Below are 21,337 nucleotides of genomic sequence, written 5' to 3'. Positions count from 1 at the left end.
CAGAGCCCAACCACACTGTGACCTTTTAGGGGAAGAAAAACACCTCTTTTCTGTAATTCTGCAATGTAAATATAGTCATCACTGCAACACTTTTGAGAACACAGCAAACAGACAAGTACTATTGGTGTAAAGAAGAAATGGTCACAATAAAAATACTGTTCTTACCCAGGTAAGGGTAGAGAAGAGGGTTAGAACACTGTAAGTGAACATATGAAAGGTAAGGTCTTTAGGGTCTCAAGGGGAAGCATGAAGGAATTTTATGGAGGAATTCTATATTCCCTCAGTGTCTTTTTTGCAGCCTGTCACTGCACTGACACTGCAGAGCCCAAGCAGAGCTCTCCACAGCTTCCACCTGTGGGCTGTCAGTGCTGGAGAGCAGGGATGCCTAATGTGGGGGGAGGCACAAAAGACACCCCAGGGATTCTTCCGCCATTCCCCCTCAGGAGGGCCAGAAGGACGCAGCCCCTACCTCCTCCATGGACTCCAGACCCTCGTCCTTGAGGGATGTGGGAGATTCCCAGAGAGGAGCGCCACAGATCTGCCTCCTCAGATCCCTGGGGCAATCACATCAGAATCTCCTCCCTGCCAAAGCGAAGGGGTCCATGCTGATTTACACCCACTTGCTCCCTGGGGCTGCTAATTTGATGCATCACTACGAAAATGTGTTAGATGGGAGCAGCTGGATGAGAACGGCTGATGCTGTTGTCACTTGCAGCCTATTTGTGGGTTTATTGGGAAAATTAGAACAGATGACCTCAAGTTACTTCAACACATGTATACTCAAGGCCTCATAATCAGAATGAGAGTTTGAGAAAGCAAATATGAGATAGGTACAGCTTTAGAAAAAAAAAAACCCACATTTCATATTTACTTTTCTTTTTCTCTTGTAATTGGTGGCTCACAAGGGACATTATCATGAATGAGGAGGTTGTAACAAAAATGCCACTTAGAATAGGGTGGTGAAGACTGATGGGTGACTCTGAGGTAAAAGGCAAACATCAGCTTTGTCACCTGTCTTGTAACCCCTTAACAGTCCATGGAAAAAGACACTACTTTTCAACATTCTCATGATACTGGAATATGGCAGTTCCATGGGCAACATTCCCGGGAATATTTTTCATTTTTTTGATTCATATTTTATCCTACTTTACTTAACAATTGCGCCTTTAGGGTATACATATTGTATCCTTTAGTGATACAACATAATTTGTTTGTTAACGGAATTGATATGCATGCAAAGAGACAGGGTGGGAGTCTCAAGCACTGAGATAATCATCTTTTGGTGGCTGAGCTGGGACAACACTCAAAGCTTCCCCACCTTCACTGCCAGTTTGTTAAACCAAGACCTAAAGAGGTCAGCTCTAGGGACACAGGGAAAACATTTGGTCTGTTGCCTCTATGACGAAAGTGTTACTAAGAAAGTGAAAAAGCTGTGATGGCCAATTTGTTACTCATTTCCTAGGACCTGCTCTCAAATCTGTCTCAGTTTTTGCAAATATGCATGCTTCAGCCATTACCAATGCACACATCATTCAGGTGAGGACCTTGGAATAAAATCTTAGTGGGGCCCAGCTAATCCCCAATTCTGTAAAACAAATCTCTCCCTCATACTTCGAAAATGCCTTTTGCAAATAATACTTTCACTTGTGCTTTTCATCCACAGGGGAAAAGGAGGAAAGGATTTATACCTTCAATATGAGAACTACAAGGAAAAGTATTTGGAAAAGTATTTTAATATAAGTGGATGGGACTTTCCAGCTGGGATACACTATTGATTTTACATGTATCCCCTTTCTACTCTGATCAGTAAAGAACCGCATACTTACCGTAGAAAGTCAAATAGCCAAATATGGCAGTCATAAAGTACATCAGAAACATGGCAAAAAATGAGATATTTGAAACCAACTGCATTTTTTTCTGTGAACGGCTGGAGAAAGAACAAGAAAAGAACACATAAGAATGGTTGGGCTGGATTTTTCCATAGCTGTTTCAAAATGTATTAGGTGTTTGCATAAGCATAGTAATTCTGGGGAGACTCATGAATGCATTTTCATTTAAAACAGAAACTCACTGACAGCTGCACAAAGAAGAAAAGGACTAGGGAAAAGGACCCTTCTTGGGGCTTAAGTGAAAAAATAGTGGGTGTGACCTGTGAGTCTGCTCTATGTCTGTACCTGCTTAAACAGTGAAGCCATGTGGAGAGAGGATGACCCTGAAACACTTTGGTAATTAAATTAAAAGGTCAAAATGAAGGAAGCATAAAATTATACAGAGAGAAAAAAACCTCCAAAATGTTCTGAATGACTGCAGAGAAATATTTCAGTCCCCATGGGTAGAAAATACTGGATTTATGCTGACCTGTAAAATAGGTTAAGTGTAACCATTTAATCTTTTGATATTTATTCTGAAATACTCACACTCCAGTACCTAAACTCAGACTTTTAAATCCACAAAAGGTTGCCCTAATAGGTACGTGGGAACCTGCTCAAGTCACTTAAAATTTAAAGGACCCTGCAAGTGTCTGAGGGCAGTCCAGCTGGAGGTGTCAGTGAGACAGCAGTACCAACAAAGTTCTTTTAGTACCAGTAAGGCTGAAAGCACTTTTACTTTCCTGGTACTGCAACAGACTTTTAGTTGCACTAATGCTGTGGAACAAACACTGTTAGCAGAACACACGCCTCTCCTATGCCAAATATCAACCGGCAGAACTTGGCTCTCCCCAGGCTGCTGTGTACTTCCAGGGAAAACTCCCAAGTTGCATTATTCTCCCCCTCCCTTGCCCCTGCCCCAGAGGCACAGCACGCCTGGGAGGCCAGATTTCCTAGCTGACAGCCACGCTTGTTGGGTGTTATGAAGGCGTGCCTCTGAGTGGCACAAATGATTCAGAACACCTCTGTGCTAACACTTTCCATGTAAAACGGTTCAAAACAATAAACTATTGAAAAAAAAAAAAAAAAGAAGGGCTTACTCTTTAAGTTCGCTGTAAATCGGGAGGACTGATGGGTGGCACACAAACGCAAAAGCAATGGTGGGCAAAGCGTACACGGTCTGTTCAGAGAGAATTTCAGAAAATAAGTTAAGAAGAAGTATTGCCCCCAGTGGTCTGAAGAAATGTTCCATGTGCAACTACCTCAGCTCCAAGCTCGCTGGACTCTTCAACCGAATATTGAGAGCCTTTCTGAGAAGGCAGAAGACCTGTCAATTAGCATGTGTTTAATGATATGTGGAAACCAGCGCGCTTTCAACGGGAGGACAAAGTCTTGCGTTGGTGGCTAAGCACAGCACTGACTGTGCTCGCAGAGCACAGAGCTGGATGCCACGCTGCTGCTGGCTTTGCCCCCTGGGATGGGTTTGCCTGCCCAGCTACTGCCACCGTTACTAGCACGGTGTCACGCGTGAAAGGGATGTATGATGGGTCACCGCTACGCTACCCTGCCTTGGCATGGAGAGGGGTGCGCACCCATGGTGCTAAGGCTGAAGTCCTGAAGAGGAAGCCCGTATCCAGACTGTAAGAAAAGAGAACAGGAATGCAGAACTTACAAAGAAATGGATATTTCAAGGTACCAGACTGAATCCCTTAATTTCCCAGGCCAACAAAAGGACTAGGAGGGCTGTGGAGGGAGCATGCTTTTTCTTGGGGAAAGAGAAAGACCATTATGTCACCAGAAAGCGCAGGAGGCCTCCAAGTGGGACCTCAGCCCCTTCTCCACTAAGAACTCGGGTGGGTTTCAGTCCTCAGCCAAACTTCAAAAATGGTATCAGTGCTCAGGCACTTCCATTCTCCTGAGGGAACAGGTATGAGCAGAGGTCACAGGAAATTACAGATCCTCCCCTAAGGACAACATGAGTCTATTCTACATGCAGCTCTGTGCTGCCCTCTGAGATCTGTTTGTGCTGGTCACAGGCATCCCCTTCCCACACAAGACATCCTATGGTGCACCCCAGGCCTGACAGGTTCAGTAAATGTGCTGGTTGCTCTCTGGAGGTCCTTCCTTGCTCAGGCCTTTGCCACCTCTCCCTCACTCACAGCACAGTACTATTGTGGTGTCTCCATCTGTAGGGATATTTAGAAGTTGCCTCAACACAGTGCTGGGTGGCCCTGCCTCAGCACAGGGTTTGACCAGGTGACCTCCAGGTCTCTGCCAACCTTGGATATCCTTCTGTGAAACTGTCCTGTCTCTCCTCTCAAACACTGAAGTTGCTAAAATGATTGGCAAATTGTTGGCCCTGAGGGCAAGCCTCTGGAGTTCAGCTCCGGTGTGCCTAATTCATATGGACCAATCCTTCCAAGGTGCCTCCACTGGATCTGAGGCAAATGCTGACACTCACTGCAGAAGAAGACTACCTTTCAATGCTTTCTGAAATATACCTACACCTAAGCTGCCATGTCACAACAAATTAACTAATTCTTGGTCCTTCATGATGGATCTGGGGTGATGGCTAGCCGCAGCCAAAGAAAAGTGCTTCACTTGGCTTCTTCAACTGCTGTTACAAATGTGCATTCCCAATGAAAGTGACTAAGGCCCTGAGGACCACGTCCTGATGTATAAGGTGCTGCTTCACTGGGAGCACTGCATGCCAGCACAGCTGACAGAAGCCATCCTCCTGCTCTCAGTTAGAGACAGCTGCCCTCTCACATTCTCTTAGACCAACTTTTTCTGCAGCTGTGTGGTGATGGAGGGAAGCATCCAGCTGAAAGGCAACCATATTTTTGCTGGATTATCTTTCAACCATATCCTTTTCACAGTCCAATTCACCCCATGGCTACAGAAACATGTACCCTGTTACAAAGAAGTGGTTTGTGTGCAGAAAGACAGAGGTTATGGGCTTTGGATGCAGATGTGGCCTACTCAGCCTCTACTGAGCAACAGCCTAAAGGCACACTTGCAGCATGGATAGTAAGCAGCATTGGAAAGGAAAAATCTCCTGAAGAGAGCAATTATTGTCCAGTGATAGCTTGGACTCATAGCCTTAACACATCTACTACCAGGGCAGGACTACACTGCAAGGAGACACATTCACCATGGCATCTCTGTAAGACCAGTGTGCATTAACCACTGGATCACAAGTGGAACCATGGAGAATCAGGCCCTTTGTGGTGCTGATCAGAATAAGAATATGGAGTGTAGGTGCATATATTATGTGAATTAAAAGTAAGTATTATAAAAATAAACATACCTTGGAATTAAAGATAACATACTTTGGCTTACACGTATGTTCTGAGCTATTTGATAGTATAGATGATGTTGCATTTAGCCCTTGTCCATCACAGGGAATTTGAAACTTCTTGTAAATAACCTAGAATAAAAGCAAAAGATAGCTAATTGCTAAAATAATAATGAAAAGCAAATTAGAATTAAAATATCAGTGGAATTGTGGGCATCCTGGCCTGTATCAGCAATAGTGTGGCCAGCAGGACTAGGGAAGTGATCATTACCCTGTACTCAGCACTGGTGAGGCTTTCCCTTGAGTGCTGTTTCCAGTTCTGGGCCCCTCACTACAACAAGGACATTGAGGTGCTGCAGCATATCCAGAGAAGGGGAACACAGCTGGTGAAGGGCCTAGAGTGAGTCATAGGAGGAGCTGCTGAGGAAGCTGGAGATGTTCAGCCTGGAGAAAAAGAGGCTGAGCAGGGACCTTATCACTCTCTACAACTGCCTGATAGGAGGCTGTAGCCAGGTGGAGCTCAGCCTCTTCTTCCAGGTAACAAGTGACAGGATGAGAGGAAATGACCTTAAGTTGCACCGAGGGGCATTCAAATTGGACATTAGGAATTTTTTTTTTTAATGGAAACTGTTGTAAAGCATTGGAAAGACTGCCCAGGGAATTGGTGGAGTCACTATCCCTAAAAGTGTTCAAAAACACAAAAGTGGATGTTTCATTTGAGGACATAGTTTAATGGTAAACAAGGTGCTTGGCTGACAGCTGGGCTTTTCCAGTCTCTTCATCGCCGACACCTTAACAATTCTGATTCCAGGTGATTCATCCAACAAAGAAAGCAAGCTGAACTTACCACTACCAGGAAAAATACCATGCAGCTTAATGAAAATCCACTGGTATAGCCAAGGTATCCTGAAAGAAATTAAGAGGCAGTCTCATACACAATAGTTTTATTAGTCTTATCTTGGTTTTTACTGCTTTTTGCTTCTGCATGAAAAGTTCAAATGTATTAAACATTTAATATGTATTGTGAACTTCAGGGCAGGACAAAAGCATGTCCTGCTGGTGTGGCAGTCTCCCAAAATCTTTCAAGTCTCCTAGCTTTTGGGCAAGCCTAAGCCTTGCTCCGAACTGTTGTGACTTCCTCAGGATCACCTTTACCACAGTTTAACTAACTTTACTTTTAAAAGAGGCTGTGATAATTGAAAAAAAACTGAAAATGTGCAATTGCAATCTGAATGTGACCCAGGTTCCCTGAGTCATGTCAGCTGAGTTTGGGTTTTTATCTCAAAAAGGAAGATCCCAAATGGACTTTGGTGCCAAATGTTGTTACCAGCATGGTTTTAAAAAAATACACTGTGTACCTACTGGCATTGCAATTGAATTAAAACACATCTGAAAATGCAATTCTCTGTACATATCTTATTTCAAAGTCCAATGCTTCCAATTAGCCTCATCAGTAAAAATTTTCATGCAGATAGAAAAGTAACATTTTTTGTAATTTCACCATTTGTGAACTTGTTTTTATGGGCTGCACATAAAATTGAATTACCTTATAAAATGAAGACCCTCTTAACTATAATTTGTAAAATCAATTTCCACAATTGTACGGATAAAGCTGGTTTATATTGAGCTCAATCACTGTGATAATTTAGGCCTACTTGTTTCAAAATGCTCAAAAGACAGATTATTTCTGGATCAGGGAGGCTGCTTAGATAACAATGGGAGCATATTTTTCTTATTATAGTAGAATTGTCAGTTTGGCCATCAGTGGCACAATATCTGGGTTCCTCTTTTTGATTCTCGTAATGGCATTTTCATCTTACCTAAGTTCTTCAGGAGACATAAAGGGAGGATTATACAAAATGTCACTGTGACAACAAGAATCCGCCCATCCACGTACCATTCCCTGTATAAAACAATAAAAAAAAGCATACCATGAGCACGTCCTAAACATTTTCTGGCTTTCCTCACTCAGTCATCCTCTTTGATTGATATACTTACGAAACTATCTCTGGTCTCCTTACCCTACAAGTTCCTACAAAAGGAGAGAAAGGATCACATCTTGGCTTTGCAGACTCATTAGGTATCCATGGCACTGCTCTGACTCAAGTAGGGAAGACTTCCAGAGACACCAAAGTATTACCCTACCATGGAGATCAGTGTGTGGGTCTGAGAGGCACAACCACCACCTCTGTAACCTGATACAAGCCACCCTGCCACGACGATGAAAGATCACGCAATGGGCCACAGAGCACAGTGGGGCTGGGGGGCCAGCACAAGTCATTTGCCAAACCACCCAAGCACGTGACTGGAGCAGCAAACCAGGCTCCAGCAGGCTGGCATGCACTAGCTAGCCCGAGTCTGCATCTCCTCTACCAAAATGCTTTGCATCCTACTGTAAAGAAAGAAGGAGGAGAAGGGGCAGTGTTAGTGAAGTTCTGTATGACCTATTTGCATTGCTTGGTCCAGTATAGTAGGAAAACCTAAGAATGTAATTTCTGTGACCTTCTTATACACTGCAGCACACCATATAATCCAGTGCAAGGGGCATTTACTGGTATAAAAAATGCCACCCCTCTACTAAAGTAGCTAGTAAATGCCAAAGAGAGATAAGGGGCAGAAATCTTATTTACATAAATATTCTGCAGTGGTTATATGCTAGTAGCAAAGAATTTCACTCTGTGGACATTGTTTCAGGGGCAAAATCATGTAAGAGTTTGAGAACTCAGGGAAACACATAGTATCTTTAACTTGCATTTTCCCAATATTTCAAGTGTTGCCTAACACTGTAAAATATTGGATTCTATGATTATAACAAAATTCTTCATGAAAAGCTGGTGTGCAAAAAGGGCAACTAAAGTTTCATTTCCTATCCATCTTCTCCTTCCCAAATTTGTTTTGTCTTTTATTAACCCCCTGAGATATTCCTGTGAAAATCTACTTTGACAAACCTAAAGGGTATCCAATACTTCAGAGCTTTTGTAAACATATGCTTAAACTTTACTATACAATGTTAAATTCTACAGTCTAAGCACCAGAATTAATTCAACTTACGAAAATGTTTCTTCTTTTCCCATTAGAAACTTTATGGCAGAAGGCAGCTCATTTTTGACTATGAAGAGATAGCTCAACATTGCTGGAGGAAGAAGAAGATAATTTTAGAAAATGGGTAAAATAGTTTGTGGAACAAGTACCCAGAAGCATCCTTAACCTCTTCCCACATCAGTGTCTGATGATAGAAGACCGCAAACTATGACTGAGTGTAAATTACTGATCACTCAGTAATGCAGTATTTTTAAAGGGATGCATGCAAAATTATAGCCACAACTATACTGAGGAGCATGAAGGTCCCTGGATGTCATGGAGAGAAGGAACCTGACTTGTTTGCAGTTGTAACATTATTGTGATATTCCTGGGCTTTGTTTTCCAATATTCCTTATTTCCTTTACCTCCAACATTCTGAAGAGATGTAGATCCAAAGACAATCATTTTCCCTGGGGTACCAAAGATCTGCTCACCAAGCTTTTCATACACCATGCAGCCTGCATGAGAAGAAGAGGAGAAAGGTAACAAACACACTACTGAAAGCTGTTGAGTCAAAGCATTTATGATTCCTGTTCAGCCAAGCACCTATCTATGCAGCCAAACCTGCCATTTGCAAGTAAATAGGGAGCTCTCTTGTAATTTCTAGGGCTGAAAATTATATAGGTATATTTTCCTGACTTCTAGAAATGTTATTGTTGGCTACCAGTCACTTCTCAAATGGAAGCTCTTAATGCGAGTATTACACACCTTTAATGAGCCTGTCTATATCCTGAGTGACATGTTCAGTTCTGGTATCCTCATCCCACCATATTAAGTTTTGCACCTGCAATGAGAGTAATGTAGAAAGGCTCCTCGCCAGGAAAAACCCAGCACAGCAGGATCCACAAGTCAGCCCTGGCAGCCTGGACACACACTACTGCCATTCTGCAGTTCTGCTTGCCTTGACTGAATGATCAAATGAGGACAGCCACTGGTTTAGCGGATCATTTATGGCTTCTAATGACAAAGCCTCATCTTGTGAATTTTCAATGTCATATGTTTTTGGCAAAGCAGGCAAAGGTGTAAAAGATAACTAAAATTTCTTTTCAAATATCTGTCAAGCTTGTCAAACTCCTCTGTTAATTGGTTTGTGTTTATGTTAAATGTTTGTTTCTTTTTTTTTACTTGGCTGTGATGTAGGCTTATAAAAAGAGTGGGCATTGTGAAGATGGTGAGATACACAGGAACAGAAAGAGAAATACTGCAGATGTTGTACTGGGCAGATGATTTTTAAAATGTATCCCATTATCTGGTTTTCTCTATATTACATTACAGTTGACATTTCTACTTTAAAGTTTGTGTAAAAAGTAAGTTTGAGCTTAAATGTACCAGCAACATAGAAAACAGGACTTAGATTTTGGGAATACTGGGGCACAAATGTATCCGCATTGAGGAAGCTGTACCTAGTTGAAATAGGCAGTTGCTGACATTATACATACTATGCAGTAATCACATGTGTCCAAATTGCATATTTAAATATTACAATATTCTTATTCACAGATTATTTTTAAAATATGGCTTTAGACATTGTTAACAAGGAAAGAGGCTCTTGGACTTCAGAACACAGTGTCATTTGACATAATACTGTAGGCAACTTCTAGTTACTGTGTTTAGATAGTGTATCTGTGTTACAGTTACACTTCTCTCTGTGAAGAAACCGTTCCCTTTTATTTTATTCTAAGGAAACTCCACCACAAAGATTATCAGGAGTGTCACACTAACCACTAAGGACAAACTGTATTTTCAGGTAAGCTTCACTATAGGCAAAGATTCATTATATTTCATTTGCAATTTGATTTGTAATGCAAAGAAACTATATGAGCTGTTCCTTCTAGCTCACTGAAGATAACATTTCTGGGCAGCAGAATTCATTCTTTGTCATAAATATTTCTCTTTACAGTGATGTTGTTCTCCATTGCCATGCCACAAATTCTTCAAATTCTTGTTAATTCTAGGCTTCTGACCCCAAGTGTGTCAGGTCTTCCTACTGTGTCAGCAAAGTGATAGAAACTCCCCATCTTACACAAAGCACCTGGCCTCATTTGGACACTTGTCGCCTCTTGATTATTACATTATACTGAAAGGGGTAACATATTAAATTACCTGTTTCCTTTGAACACACCAACAGGAGATGTATTGAATAAATAGACAGCAGCGTGACCGAAACCAAAAGCACTCTAAAAAATAATGGAAAATAAAGTTTACCATATGAGATGAGGTCTGACATTGCAATATTTCATGTCAGGTCATGTTCCTATTCACTCTGAGATAACTTTTTTCCTCCTGACAATGAAATAAGCCCTAAAATACATGTGATTTACGTCCTGCTCGCAGTTCCACCATGGAGGTAGAAAATTCTGCATGAAGAGGGATACAATCAAATAAGACTTAGCAGAGCTGCAGAGTTACACCTCCCCATACTGAAAAAAGCAAGAATAAAGATGTTTTATCATATAGGAATGAAGATTTATCAGAGCAGAGACAAGCCAGATATGTCACTCAAAATCCATTCTAAGGTTGGGGTTTTTTTGGTTTTTTTTTTGGAAGCAGAGTGAAAATATAAAGGAGAGCCCTTTATTTAAGGACTTCCATAACAAATTGAAGCATCTTTTCCCAGGACATGTTTCATACGCTACCAAAGGGGTGCCCGAATGGCTTTTTATGTGTCTCACAGTGCCCGAGGAGGAGGAAGATGTAGGGAGTTAAAGCTTGACTGGCTTCCCTTGGGAATAAAGGCAGCAACCAAAGGCTTTTACTTTGTCCAGGTAGAGATTTCGTGCTCCCTCACTGTTCTCAGTCCTGGTCTGACATGATCCATAATTTAACTTCACTCAGGAGAATTGCAGGAAGTAATGACCAAACTGTTTGTGTAGGAAACTTCCTGGCACAAATGATAATTAGTCAGTGCCGGGGGCCAAGTGCATAAAAGCACATTTTCTCATTGCTCAATGTCTTTAATCCAAGCACCATGCGTGCCTTCCCCTCCAACACTCTGACACACAAAGACCTGATGATGTTTTCATGATGTGTACGAAGAGCATTCAGACAATCTGTTGGCAATTCTTCCCTTTATTATGACAACAACCCTCCAGATACCAAGAAAAACAAGTCTAAAATTCAAGAGAAAACAAACTGCTGCCATAGACAGGCAGCAACACATCTTTTTCACAGGAATACATGGAAAGAATAGAATGAGAAGCCTCCTCCCCCCACTTTTTTATTAGTTTAGACTGGAACTACTTTCATGCCAAATAATGACCGACTAGTTTCTTGGGGCCAGAGGAGCAGCGAGAAACATAAAGAGGTGATAGGAGGAACTGTCCTTTTGCCAGCAAAGAATGATAATTGACAATAACAACACACTCTTTGTACAGCCCTAAGGGTGTTTCTCATTGAGAAGGTGGAGAAGGAAAGGAAGACTGTACTAGCTGAGGTCACTCTGGTCCATTTTTTATGGATTTGCTAAGCCCTGCTCCTGCCCGTGTTCCCTGCTGAGCCGTTCCGCCCCTGTCTGCCTACAGACACGGCGCTCAGCCCCAGTGCTCAGCTGCTGGGGCTGAGTCACTCCCAGCCCCAAATGGCTACAGCTCTGCATGCCAGCATCCAGTCTGTCTTAATATTAAAAGCTTCTGTTTTTCAGGCACTGAGCTCATGGAGCCTTTGCAGTGGTAAAAATAACACTCCCAAGCAGCCAGGTATTTATCTGATCTGTTGTCCTTAGCTCCCCATAGGGTTCCTACAGACACTTGGCATTTTCATTAGCACTGCATGAAAAACTTGTTTGTGCTAGGACTGTGGTATGGACAGGAATATTCGTGCCAGAACCACCCCTTGGAAAGGAATGAAAATGTCCATGCCACTCGCTTTGCACAAATTCAAAACAGAAGCAGGGGAGCTTGTACTGCAGTCCCAAAAGCACTCCTCTACTTTTTATTTTGTCTGCTTTCAAAGAAGTGCTGGTAGCTATGGAAGCCAACAGCAGATGCAAAAGTTACCTTCCCCCAAAAGAATAAATGGTTTAGGCAAGGGGACTGATACAGTGTTGGGAAGAACAAAGTGCTTCTTTGATGCCTTCTGCTGTCTTCTCTCAGATGCCACATTTACCAGGTAAACTGAAACCTGTGTTGTCCCTCCCCTCTGTGAAATCCCAGGCTTTGGGGCCAGAAGACCTGTGAAGCTTATGCAGTCACAAGAATTATTTCACTGAGCAGTCCTGAACCCTCAAAAGTTGAAAAGGATGGAAAAGCACTGGGTTTGCTCTCATACTGCCTCCCTGCAGCCTGGTCTGCCAGCCTGCCCTAAAACACTGCAGAAGTTACACTGCGGCTTCCTGGCCCCTTCCAGACACACCCAGCAGAAGTGGCTGCAGTGTGAAACTTCAGCTGTAGTGCTGGGTTAAATGCAGGTTGAAAAAACCTTGTGCTTGGCCAGCCCATATTTCTCTGCAACATGACCGATCACTTTGGTCCTGACTCTCCAGGATGAAATCACAAGCAACAACTGCTCCTGCCATCCCCAGGTAGTCCAGCTAATCTCTAGCTTTCCAAAATTTTTCTGTTATCTTTCTACAGCAAAGTTTTCTCTCCTTTTGCATACTGGAAATGATGTTCTCTTTTAGTCTAGGCCGTAGTTATCAATAACACTGGGATTAAGTTCCTCTGAGTTCCCACCACCAGTAATTTTGCCTAGAAAGTATAATGCTTTGTTATGGCACTGTTAACAAATAAGATGTGTCATTGCTATGTTTATTTTGCAGATCTTTTGCTTAGGATATCATATCTGAATTGATCCAGATGTTCATGGCAGTACACACTTCACACTGAAGGAGCCCAAAAGTTGTGAGAGTGGAAAGCAGGCTGGGTCTGCTTTGCTAGTGCTGAAAATGCTCCCTTAATTTTTCTGCATCTGCAGGATTTTCAGCAATGGTGCATGCCAATACTGGATAAAGCAACCTAGAACCTTTCCAGAACTGTGCTACGCAAAGGCAGTGAATTTAAGATCCTTCTCATGTGCAAAAAGCAGTGAAAGTATTGTTAGGACTCTAATCATGTGCAAAGCAGAAATGATCTACCTGTGACAGTGACAGCAGAACTATACACTTATGGGAAAAATGAACTGAATTAGCACGTAAGAAAAGAATCCATCACTAATGGACTAGGTTTAATGCTGAGATTATGGCATGGGAGCAGAACATTTAAAGCAGTTCAACTTTCAAGCCTAACTACAGACATCGTGTTAGGATCCTGCATCTCCAGGCTTCAGAGAGGGAAGCTCTACTAACCTGCTCAGGTTGGTCCTGCTAACTTACTTCTTTTGATCTCAGCTGGCTGCTCTATCTCAAGACCAACAGATCTGAAGGCATCATAAAGCTAACAAAAACTATTATCCACTTTTAAATACATACAGTTAATTCTATGGAGAACAATGCTGTCATTTACTGAATGAGATCTCCACATTCATGTTTGGCGGTTTTTTGTACAATGTGTTGGTACAGATCTACCACTCGCTACTCGAGTCACCAACATACCTTGCTACCTTGCTAGAAGTTTCTCTGGTGTTCAGGTCACCTGTCTGATCTATGTCACTTAAAAGAAACTGCATTTTTACATCCTTTAGAACAAACACATGTCACTTAACTCATAAAAATTGCTGAAAGAATGAGAAGAGGATGGGATTATAAAAAACTAAAGCAGTAAGGACAAATTGAGGCTGCTCCTTTGCTGAGAGCCTGTTAATCAGCCTGTATCAGGTGACAAGACTGAAAAGATGTAACTTTTTTTTCTTTCCTTACAGTGATGTATTTTCAGGACTACCTAAAAACAGAGGCCTAAGGCATCAACAACAGTTATTGCAACCACCAGTTTGTACTCTCAGAGATGGAGCATGGGTGGAATATTACATACAGGTTAGAATACTGGGTAAAAAAACCAGCAAAAATAAAATAAACTCTGTCACTCTGCTAACAAAAGATGTAAATTACAGTCCAGCCTAGCTTAGTGACAACACAATAAACAGACGTTCTACGCTCTTAAAGTAAATGGATTAACTCCTTTGATAACTCCTAGATTTTACCCAGCCACAGCAAACTCTAAGCTAGCAGCATGGATCTAGCTATGCTGGCACAAAACTCCAGAGCAGATGGCTATATGTACCATTTTGGCCATCTACTCTGCTTTATACAGGGCTCAAATTATGTATTTCCCAAAATCCTAAGAAATGACAAAAGTTCTATATTTTTAGATTTGACATTCAAGAAATGACATCTCTTTAGAACAATCTGTAAACTCAATAACTATGTTGAACTGTACTCAAATATTGTAAATTATTGTATTTCTTCCCTCAATGAACATTTATCATTGAAATCTGCACACAATTCCCAACTGATTTCTTAACAATCACTTTTCAAAATGAAATATCTCCTACTGAGATCCAGAACAACACTGTCTTAGTCATTCAATGGCACTGTTTCATTTTAAATTATTAAATTTATTAAATTCTCTTTTATAAAAAGCACTTGTTTTTTTTTTTCTTTTTTGCTGGAGTTAAGTAGTCCACCGCAGTTCTTTTCTATACTAAAATCTTGGCTATATTTATATTGGCTTTCAAGGATTCTCATTAAAGAAACAGTGGGAATGAGATGAAAATATTATATGTAACATATAAAGGAAATAAGTATTATTGGTTTAAAAAAAGTGTTTATTGCACCAAGCTTTGAAGAAAGCTCTGGAGATTGACAGAAGTAAGACCTAGGTACTAACTCACTGCAACTATTACTACTGAATATTTTTTATGTCTATGTAGCTTGCAGAGCACAGGAAAAATCCCTGTCTAGGTTTGTAGTAAATAACATGGACTTAATTTTCTCTAGCACTACAAGTAGTGTTTTTTTTCCGCAAAAACATTTGACTGAAAAAAACATGTCTGAAACTTGTAGCTAATATTTTCAGGCTTGAATGCTGTACTTGATTACACATGGACTGTAAATCCCTCCACTTGCTGGCAGTGCACACAGTGAAATTCCATGGAGATCAGCTGCTCACCACATGAATACTTACAGAAAAAGGAGAATTCCTGTGTTGGCCAAGGCAAAAGCAAGACCCAAAATCCCACTGCCCATAATTGCATTGCTAAGGTTGAAGACGGACATTCCCAGTGAAGTAGTTCCTGGGATCTGGAGAAATAAAGACAGATGTGTCAGCAACAGGTTGGAACAGAGCAGGGACATGCACTTCTGCTTCAAACCCCATGTTCTGTGATGCATCAGATGTAAGTAACTACTGCTATGAAAACAATTTAATAAAAATTATTTGAAAGAGGAGAAAGCATTGCTGATCTCCGTCACAGCTACACTGCTCGCTGCCCAATAGGTTTTATAAACTGACCTAAATGGTACAGGCAACACACAGCTCATACTGCACTTTCAGTTTTAAACCCCATCTTCCACTACACCTGAGAAACATCCTGGATGTGTAATTTATATACAGTAAAGCCATAAGGAACCACCACAACTTCCTGCCCAACAGAGGCCAGAGGGATTCCCCTTGCCTCAACCCAACCAATATGCTTAGGAGTTTTGTTTTGGGGTTTTTATTTAAGTGCTGATCCCAGGCAGTTCCTACTGGAAAATGAACTCAGTTATAGTTTTGTGTGCACAGCACTTCTGAAGACAATGTCTAAAGGCCTTTCATATACACAACATGCAGCTCATTTTGACAGAGAACAGAGCAATGAGAGAGACTTACATATTCATCGCATTTCTTCTTCTCGAGGTGGCTGTTTGTGAGACTTCTTCTGCTTTCTCGATCCGAAATAAACTTGCTGAAAGAAGTCAGAGGATTTATTTCCAGCAGGTGCTTAGAAAATATGAACACAAGGTCCTGTGAAGCAAGTACAAGAAACCAAACAGACTTCCTCTTTCCCTCCCTATCAAACTCAAGACTCCTGGGCACCAGCTCAATTCCTTCCTGCCTTGCCAGGCTGGAAGGTCCCAGGCACAGGGCCCACCAGGCAGTGGTGATGACCCCTCCACAGAAGAGGAAAGCATAACAGCATCCTGGGCACTGAGTATAAAATCAAGCAGTTACAAGTGGGGAACTTGGGACTGCAGCTGCCACTGGCCAGAGACAACTCCCTGGCCTCCGCATCCTCCAAGGATTATGGGAAAGGCTTATATTCTTTTACATGATTTTTGAGTTGAGATTATGATTGTGTACTGATACAACAAACCACAGATTAAGATCTGACCCTAGCTGATCTGATCTGCTGAGGATCCAGTTGACTAGAAACTGTAAGTCAAATTGTACTCTAAATTCTGTATCATACTACTTATAGATCGTACTGCATTGATTCTGCTTGTTGAAATCCTGTGCCATTCTAATCATAAATTCTGTGCTACACTAATCATAACATCCTGCTAAAAAATAAACCTTTAATTGTAACTATGAATTACTGCCATCATCATTCTGCCAAGGATCCCTAAAAGATTTCAACTGTCCCCTCACTGTCAGGTGGCACTGCAAAACCCTACATTGCTACTGAAACCTTAAGTTGCCTGTCCTGATTTAGGGCAAATTTGGAAGAAAACCTCCAAAGGGGTGCCTCTAGAAAGCAAATTCAAGTGGGCCCTCCCTCAACTGATTCAGGAAAAGATTTCCTTGGAGGAAAGTGGAAAAAACTGTTTGTTTAATCCACAAAGCATTCATCAGCACAGAAAATGAACAATATTAAACAATAAAACCTCTTGCCAATCTAAAGAGATGACAAACTCAGAAAGTCCTTTTCGTGGGTTGTAAGCCCAACTCATTCAGTCTGTTAACAATCCTTCTGGTGCTGGAAATGCTGCAGCCCAGGCTCAGCTCAGATGGGCCACATGTGCGAGCTGCTGGTGCTCTTCTGGGTGTTCAGTCCAGAGCAGGTTTAAACAGGTCCAAGAAAAAGAAAAATCACAGCCCAGGGAACTTCTCTGCCTCAGCTAGCTAAAAACTAACTTAAAGCAAAGGAGAGCTCTCTCTCGCTGTTCATACTGCAGACACAGTCCAGAAGGATGCAGGGGAGCAAGTGCAGTGCACAACAAACTCCGCGCTCCTTCTCTCCCCCCACCTCGCTCTCAGAACCAGTCTTAAAGATACAAAACTTATTTCTGGGCTAAACAGACCAATGGGGATACAAGCATCATAAAGTCACCCCAGGACACTGCCACATAGGGTTGCCATGGCTGGAGTTAAAGGAGGAAGATGTCACACACATGCCAGTGCTGGCTGGACAATCCTGAAGCAGACAACCTGCTGTGCTGGTACACTGTTCTGGGCTACTGGATTTTCCTGTAAGTGTCTTTCAAAACTCAGTGCTGAATTCATCATACTGCAAAATTAAACACTTCTGTGCAGGGAAACATAGAATAAACAGCTTTTCTTTCTCTTTACCCTTTACTTGTTCTGTGTCCTTGATGTATCCACATTTAGGAATTTACTGTCCCCTTGTGGCAGTGTTGGCATCCTTGAGATTTACAACACTTCTGATTTGGATGAGCAGTTATTTTCTCACAGATCTTCTCTTCAGAAAACATGTTAGTTTGTATAAAGCATTCTTTCAGCTTTTCATCTTTTGAAGGTTTATGCACAATTAAGTCCCTGGCATCTTTGCTAATCCACAGATGGTTCTTAGTCTGCACTGGCTAATGCCTCAGCCATGGTACACATCACATACCTAACCAGGGGCTGTGACCAAGTGTCAGAGCCCATTTTAGCTGCAGCTACATTAAGCTGGCTCTTAAACTGAAGCAGACAAACAACACTGAACACAAACAGCAGCACTGCTGGTCCTTTCCCACAGTGGGAAACATCTACTGGCCAGGCATGTATAGTTCAAACTGTGACTCAAAATGTTGCAACATCTCAGTACATCCAGCAATATTCAAGCTGGTAATAAATCCATGTCCTTGTAAAGATGGAGCTTGAGCAAACTTCCTTACTGCCCCATTTGTGGCCTAATTACTAGTGATACGTATGCTAGCACAGCTTCTAAGGCTATGCCTAAATCATGCAGCTATAATACTGATGACTTGGCTTCCACAGCTGACACACTGGGCCTTGTGTCTTTAACATTTTGTGTTTATGCCTTAAATCCAAGCATAGATGGCAAAACGTAAGTAGTATTTTAGCTGGGTTTTTTGCAATTTTGACTCCTGCCCATTGGTCTGCTTTGATTTCCTTTTTATCAATAAAAACGAAATATAGGCTTCTCCTGTATTTTACTAACTTCAGCAACTAATTTGCTGCAAAATATAGACATGATGTCAGATTTACCAGCTCTAACACAGTTGGAATAGATGGCTGAACCTCCTCCACCATTTCATGAAGTGAAAAGCAACCACTTCTAAGATAGACTGATCTGAAATTAACTTTCCAAAGCTCACCTTGTAGGTATTTCATCCTTATGGAATAAAATCTCAACCTGATTCAGAGCATGTGCTTTTTCTCTTTCATGTCTGTTTAAAGCCCATCTCTTGAACACAGGCAGCAGAGTGTGAACGGCTTGAAAAAGACATTCCAGCTCTCTCTCGAAACACCCTGCAGGCAATTTGTACAGGCAGGAGCACAGAGAAAAGTTTTGTCTCTTTTGGATTTGTAACTGCTGCTGGGAACATCTGCAGACTTTGCCTTCTTCTGTCATTTATGGAGATCATGTGTCATTTTAGATTTTGTCAAGAGTTATGATAGAAGTCACTAGTCTGCTCCCCCCAGTTCTGCTCATCCCCCTGCAGCCAGTTCCCCCTTAATAATTACAAAAATAACAAATTTGTGTACACTATTATTATTGCCTTCTGGTATTAAACTTCCATGACAATTATTGTTTAAAAACTAATACACAATAAAGACAACACTTGAGTAACATTGCTTGAATATAAAAGTGACCATGAGACTTTCCATTAGAATACTTCTGACAGAATAAACAGCTTCTGCAAAGCTGGTATCTTCCACAGCCAACAAACATGTTATTTCTTTCTGGATGCGACTTTGAGAGAACTAGTCTGATTTGATAAATTGATCCAAAGTACTTTCTTCTGAGTTAGTTCTAGAGTAAAAATGGAGTTGGCTTGTTTCCCACATCACACTGCACTTTTCTCCATTTATGCTGTGTGATGTGTACAAGAGGGCAAAGTCAGATGTGGGAATGAGGGCACTGGGACCCCAAACCATGAGGTACATAGCACTGAGCCCAGCTTTCCTATGGGGGACTTCCCAGCCCCTGCCTCCCAGCCCCATGACAGCTTGCCCAAACAGCTCAGCAGCAATGCAGTGCAGGGGGATGTGGGCTCTGCCTGTGCTGCATTTGCTGTTGCAGGCAACTTAACCTGCAAGTCCAGAGCAGAGGTGTGCCTTGGGACAATGCTTGGTGCAACCATACTTGATCTTAAATGAAATAAAATGGGAAAAAAAAAAAAAAAAAAGGTAGGGTGGAAGGTAATCCAATTAATTCAGCAGAAACAAATTTTATCAAGATATTGCTTTTTACATATATTTTTTTTTATTTCAGGGTGTTTTTTTTCCCTTAGAGGATATAAAAGGAAACATGTTGGAGTACTGGAGTCTCTAGTTAAACTGTGACATGCATCTGCTCTGCTTAATAGATGTGCTTAGAAAACAAGCCATTCATTGTCACAGAATGTTGTAAGGATCAGAGGCCAACTGTGAGAGGTGCTGTGGCAATGCACTGTAGGACTGTCTGTGCCATCAAAGCCTTGAGACTCCCTGACAAGCATGAAATCCATTTGCACTGATTGTTGTCCTCATTTCAAATGCTTTACCCATCACTGAAAGACATCATCTGTTCTTATATATTTCTGCTTTCCTGTTGTGTTTCCTGTATCATAGCTGAGTATGAACAGACTATACAAAACTTTTCAGATACATTAATGAAATATCCTGGCCAAGATATAATGAGCTCATCCTTGTGATACATGAAGCCTCGCAGCTGGCCTGGAAAGAATATCTTAATCTAATTATTTTCCTGGTTTGATTTAGTGCAAAGCAGAAACTTAACCTTATTGATAAAGTGGTTTAAAAAGGATGATGTTTAACTATGGTTTCCAAATTTAATTTATTTAAGGACTTCAATGAGAAACGTTTGATTAAGGTGATACCCCCAAGCTAACCACTTTGGCTAAGCAGAGTTAGCCAAAAACCATTTAGGCATCTCAGATACGTTTAAACATAATTGAATTAAAATGGTATTTTACAATGCCTTAAACATTTGTTAGGTTAAGCTAGTTTTGCCAAGATGACAGAACTTTATCCTTGGGCAGCTTCTTAAACTGCATGCTAACTTGAGCAGTGGCAAAGATTTCCAGGGCAGGCATGAACAAGAAACGCAGAGAAAAACATGATCTGACTTACACTATGAAACTTGGACCAGATCTTAGCATACCTACTAACAATCTTGTTAATTGAACAAGGGGTGCTGATAACTTACTAGCAGCTGTAAACCAAGACAGGCATTCAGACATCAGTTTCCTGAGAGCATTGTTATAGTTAAGAAGTAAGTTATCTAAATACTGGTTTACAATTATGTGCAGAGATGGCAAAGTTTTATAGCCAGGAGACATAGTTAAAAGTCACAAAATCCACGTCTGGGTTTCATGCAAATCTCTGAACTGACATTTTCAGAAGACATTCCCATTCAACATCTGCATACAAAGAAAAACCCCTCTTAGTGCAGCCTCTTCAAATCAACATCCCCTCCCTACATATATTTAGGACCAGAAAAGGCTGGAAAGCTAAAGGAACATACAGGACTCTTTTCCAAGATCAAGAAATATTTGGAGTTTACAGCCAGCTTTGGAATCAGCTTGTGCCTGGTGTACTACCTCCACAAGACCCTTAAAAAGTTGCTCTGTATTAAGCTTGAAAAACTATGTCCTGAGAGAAAAAAAAATTTAATTAAATACAGAGTGCAAAATCAAACAGGTTGAAACAACAAAAAATTAAGTTGGTTGAAAATTACAGATCTAATCTAAGGCTCAAGTGAAATCAACAGAAAAAGTCCCACTGATTTTGATGGACTTGGGCATTTTACAAGGCCTCACATCACG

General features: G+C 41.4%; 1 protein-coding gene across 2 annotated transcripts in view; it reads right to left on the bottom strand.

Moving 5' to 3' along the window:
- The window catches only part of SLC38A1 (solute carrier family 38 member 1), a 42,368-nt gene that overhangs the window by 9,614 nt on the left and 11,417 nt on the right, over positions 1–21,337 (bottom strand). For both annotated transcript variants that reach the window (XR_008430951.1, XM_053942796.1), the window contains exons 3-12: positions 15,990–16,065; positions 15,303–15,418; positions 10,351–10,424; positions 8,613–8,705; positions 8,218–8,299; positions 6,987–7,069; positions 6,014–6,072; positions 5,179–5,298; positions 2,969–3,048; positions 1,827–1,927 (exon numbers count right to left, since the gene is read on the bottom strand). Coding sequence is in view for 1 of the 2 variants with exons in the window: in XM_053942796.1 (XP_053798771.1) it covers positions 1,827–1,927; positions 2,969–3,048; positions 5,179–5,298; positions 6,014–6,072; positions 6,987–7,069; positions 8,218–8,299; positions 8,613–8,705; positions 10,351–10,424; positions 15,303–15,418; positions 15,990–16,065 (884 nt within the window). In the remaining variant the exon portion in view is untranslated. The remainder of the gene's footprint in view (positions 1–1,826; positions 1,928–2,968; positions 3,049–5,178; positions 5,299–6,013; positions 6,073–6,986; positions 7,070–8,217; positions 8,300–8,612; positions 8,706–10,350; positions 10,425–15,302; positions 15,419–15,989; positions 16,066–21,337) is intronic.

The sequence above is a fragment of the Vidua chalybeata genome, chromosome 5, assembly GCF_026979565.1.
Source record: "Vidua chalybeata isolate OUT-0048 chromosome 5, bVidCha1 merged haplotype, whole genome shotgun sequence".
Lineage (NCBI taxonomy): Eukaryota > Metazoa > Chordata > Aves > Passeriformes > Viduidae > Vidua > Vidua chalybeata.
The sequence above is the reverse complement of the archived record's forward strand: the minus strand, read 5'-3'. Positions and strand labels throughout refer to the sequence as shown.